At 35.2% G+C, this 4,439-nt stretch overlaps 1 protein-coding gene across 1 annotated transcript; it reads left to right on the top strand.

The window, feature by feature from the left end:
- The first annotated feature begins 2,793 nt into the window (after nt 1-2,793).
- LOC114390692 (geranylgeranyl pyrophosphate synthase, chloroplastic-like) lies at nt 2,794-4,439 on the top strand. Its single transcript, XM_028351529.1, has one exon. It carries the CDS (start codon nt 3,129-3,131, stop codon nt 4,230-4,232), a length of 1,104 nt encoding a protein of 367 aa, XP_028207330.1. The 5' UTR covers nt 2,794-3,128; the 3' UTR covers nt 4,233-4,439.

Raw genomic sequence — 4,439 nt, forward strand, 5'->3', positions numbered from 1 at the left:
AGCAGAAATTATTGTTTTAGATATTGCTACTAGTGAAGCTGAGTTTCTTAAAAATTTGTTATGTGATTTATCATTATTGAATAAGTCTATACCTCCTATTTCAACGCATTGTGATAGTCAAGTTGTTATATCTAAAGTTACTAACAAAAATTTTAAAGAAGACATTTAAGAGTGAGACATAAGTCTATTAGAAATTTAATTTCTCATAGTGTCATTTCTCTTGACTTTGTCAGGTCAAAAAACAATACTGCAGATCCGCTTACAAAAGGATTGACACGCCAACAAGGAGTCGTTGAGGGGAATGAGACTAGAGCCCATTATTTAGTTACAACAATGGACACCGTCTATGTGTGATTAGTGATCCCATGAATGAAATTCAATGGATAACAATGAAATTGCTTGTTGACTAAAGTACACCAAAATAAAATTTTACGGAGTTGTTCTGTTTCTCATTTCTATGACGAGGTGTATTATAAGTTGTGACAATATTAAGGTTGAGGTATTTATATATGTGTATTTTAGTATTAAAAAAATATCTCTTAACGAATCCGATGATAATTATTGTAGGGATGAGATCACAAATCACGAGGATTCACTTAGTGAATGTTGTGGTGGGGCTGTCACTGTGAGATATGAGTTAATCTCTAAGTGACACTCACAAAATAAGATACATGTGCAATGCCTCATTAGAACCTAGATGAACACTAATATTGTAGGGATTGTGTACTAAAGTCTGGTTAAAGAAGGTGTAGTTCAAGACAATTAAGTTACTGTATTTTTCTTGGGTGGAAGTTCATAAACACTAGGTATTAGACTCAAATCTGAAAGGTTCCTTATATCAAAATACAATATCACATACTCTTTCTTTTACGTTTTTATACAAATTATTTTTTTAAAATTTTTAAATTATGTGGGAGAATGTTAGTAAATATTTGTTTTATAATTTAAAATTTATAAAAATATGTTACTCATATTAATTCTATTTTTATAAAATAAACTATTTATTTTAGAATCGGTTACTTAAAATTAGATTTCCTATCTTTTCTAAGATTTAGCTTTTAGTGGATCAATGCAGTTTGTTTGTTTATTACTATTTGTTAAGTTTGTTTTGATATGTACATTGATTTCCCAATGGTTTGAGGATCCTTTCGTTGCATATAATTGAGAACATTTTCTCTTTAAGGATAATGTTTGTGCACTTCAACCCAAATTAATTAAAAATTTCTCCCTTAAATTATTCTTCTTTGTGCTTATTATATGTTATATTGCATTATTGATTTGTTATTGTTATTTTGTTGTTTAGTTTAAGATTTAATATTTTCTTCTTATTTATTTATTTATTTTATTTTAATTTTTTTAACAGACGTTGGTAACAAAAACAAATGAACGAATGATTCTCACTTGAGATGTCACATGCTGCGATGTCATTCGAATTAAAAAAAAAATCACATTACATTAGTAATTTTCAAATAACATAAGTGATAAAATAACTTCATTTTAATAATTTATTGTAAACTTAATCTAATTTCATTAGTAAACCGGGAAATCCTCCCTTTAACGATCAAAAGATCATGTTATAACTAAACTTGGTCTAAACTAAAGTCTAAACAATGCATAACCTAATCAACACATAACCTGGATTGATATTCTTACAAGTTATATTTTTAAAGCTTAAATATGAAATTGGTCCATATAAATTTGTATTTTTTTTCAAAAAAAATTGACACCTTAAGTTGTTTTTTTCATTTTTCATTTTAATATTAAATTATTTTTTAATTTTAATTAAATTTATACATTGTGTCCCATGGTGTATGATTTTTGCTCATGTAACATTATAATGTTGATGTGATTTATGATGATATCATCTTTTGTTAACATAATACATGATAACATAATCATGATATCATCATTATAATTTTTTTATTGATTTTTTGACAAAAGATTAAAAATGAAAAATATAAATTTATAGAATTTGAAAATAAACAAAAAAATTATGATGATCAAGATTTAAAAAAATACAAACTTAAGTGAATTAATTTATATTTAAGTTTTTTTAAAATTAAATCACGAAAATCTCTTTTAAAAATCATATCTAGAACAACACTTCATGCGGTTGAATTGCCAAGGGCAAGGGATCACTTTCTAGATTTTTTTAAAATTAGTTATCACTTTCTACATTACCTCTCAAACAAGGAGCCATCAAGAATGATTTTCTTTTGTATTTAGAACGAGCCATCAAGTTTGATCTTTGATGAAGTAATTAACTCGTATTAAAGTCGGAGTACAGCTGACCCTCAACAACAAGTTGACATCAATCCACAGTCCAGACGGTACAGTTTCAAACGCGAAAAAACGTTTCCATTACAACATTAACCGGTCACAAGAATATGTTAGCCATATTTTTAAATTAGTTTAGGATACAAATCAATAAAATTATCCTACATAATATTTTTTTAATTAATTAATAAAATAAACTATATACTTTATTTTTCTTAAAATTAATTTTGCATCTCAAACATAATTCTTACTGTAAATTAAAATCATATAAAGTTTAAGTTAATAATAACATAATTTGTATTTCTTAATTAAGTAACATAGGATTTAAATTTGACTTTAAATATAAAATAAATCAAGTTAAAAAAATATTTTCGTATAAATCTCATAATTTTTAACAAACAAAAATTAATCATTACTTTGGGACAAAACTAACATTTTGTTGATAAAATAAAAAAAAAAACTTTGGTGGTGAGTTACCAAAAATTAATGTAATTGAATTATCTTATCGTTATCGGACAGTAGTACACGAGCCACTCAAAGGGAATGACACAAAGCAGCACAACATAAAAAGTACAAACGACACCAAATGGGAGAGCAAAGTGCGGGAACGTGATAATCGATGCGTTGTGTTGTGTCCTGTGCTAGTTGAATCTCATCTAACCCCAAATACTAAGATCCTATCCTACTACTCATTTGCTTATCCATCATCAACAACTCTCATTTCTCATCATCACTTCCCACTTACGCTCGGTAATGTCTCATTTCTCACGCATCAACCCCTAATAATAATCCCCCAAACAGAACCTTTCCCACCCAATCCAAACACAGCCCTAAACCCCCCCACCATCATCATGAGTGCCGTGAATTTGAACACATGGCCACGCCCCAGCTTCATTTTGAACCAAACCGCCACAAGAAGATCCAGATCCTCCCCAACCTCTCATTTCTTTCACGGCGTCAATAAGTTACCGTCACCCATTTCCTCCCTCACCGTTGCCAAACGCTCATTTACGCTCTCGGCGGTGCTGACGAAAGAGGACACCGTGGAGACGGAAGAGAAGCCACCGATTTTCGACTTCAAGAACTACATGGTTTCCAAAGCGAGCGCGGTGAACAAGGCCCTCGACGACGCCGTTTCGCTCCGCGAGCCGCAGAAGATCCACGAGGCGATGCGGTACTCGCTCCTCGCCGGCGGCAAGCGCGTGAGGCCGGTTTTGTGCGTGGCGGCCTGCGAGCTCGTCGGCGGCGAGGAGGCCACGGCGATGCCCGCCGCCTGCGCCATCGAGATGATCCACACCATGTCGCTCATCCACGATGACCTCCCCTGCATGGACAACGACGACCTCCGCCGCGGTAAGCCCACCAACCACAAGGTCTTCGGCGAGGACGTCGCCGTCCTCGCCGGCGACGCGCTCCTCGCCTTCGCCTTCGAGCACATCGCCGCCTCCACCCGGGGCGCCTCCCCGGGGCGGATCGTCCGCGCGATCGGCGAGCTTGCGCGGTCGATCGGCTCCGAGGGACTTGTCGCCGGCCAGGTCGTCGACATCAACTCCGAGGGCCTGGCCGACGTGGACCTCGAGCGCCTCGAGTTCATCCACGTCCACAAGACTGCCGCGCTCCTCGAGGGTGCGGTGGTGCTCGGCGCCATCCTCGGCGGCGGCACCGACGACGAGGTCGAGAAATTGAGAAAATTCGCTCGCTACATTGGTCTGCTCTTTCAGGTTGTTGATGACATTCTCGATGTTACCAAGTCATCTCAGGAATTGGGGAAAACCGCAGGAAAAGACCTTGTGGCAGATAAGGTTACTTACCCCAAACTTTTGGGTATTGAGAAATCTAAGGTGTTTGCTGCGAAGTTGAACAAAGATGCTCAGGATCAGCTTGTTGGGTTTGACCCTGTTAAGGCTGCTCCTTTGATTGCTTTAGCCAATTACATTGCTTATAGGCAGAACTAGATTGTTTGTTTAGGAAAGTTTAGATTTATGAAATCATATTGGATTAACATTTACTTATTGGCTATTGCAATGCAACTAGGGATTATAAAATAATAATACCCCCTTGCCCTTCTTCTATGTGCCTTAGTCGTCAATTTTGTATGATGAATGAATATAAATATTTTTATAATACCTTAAATTGTAATTATATATTATATATTTATATTG

The sequence above is a fragment of the Glycine soja genome, chromosome 16 (genome assembly GCF_004193775.1).
Source record: "Glycine soja cultivar W05 chromosome 16, ASM419377v2, whole genome shotgun sequence".
Taxonomy (NCBI): Eukaryota; Viridiplantae; Streptophyta; class Magnoliopsida; order Fabales; family Fabaceae; genus Glycine; species Glycine soja.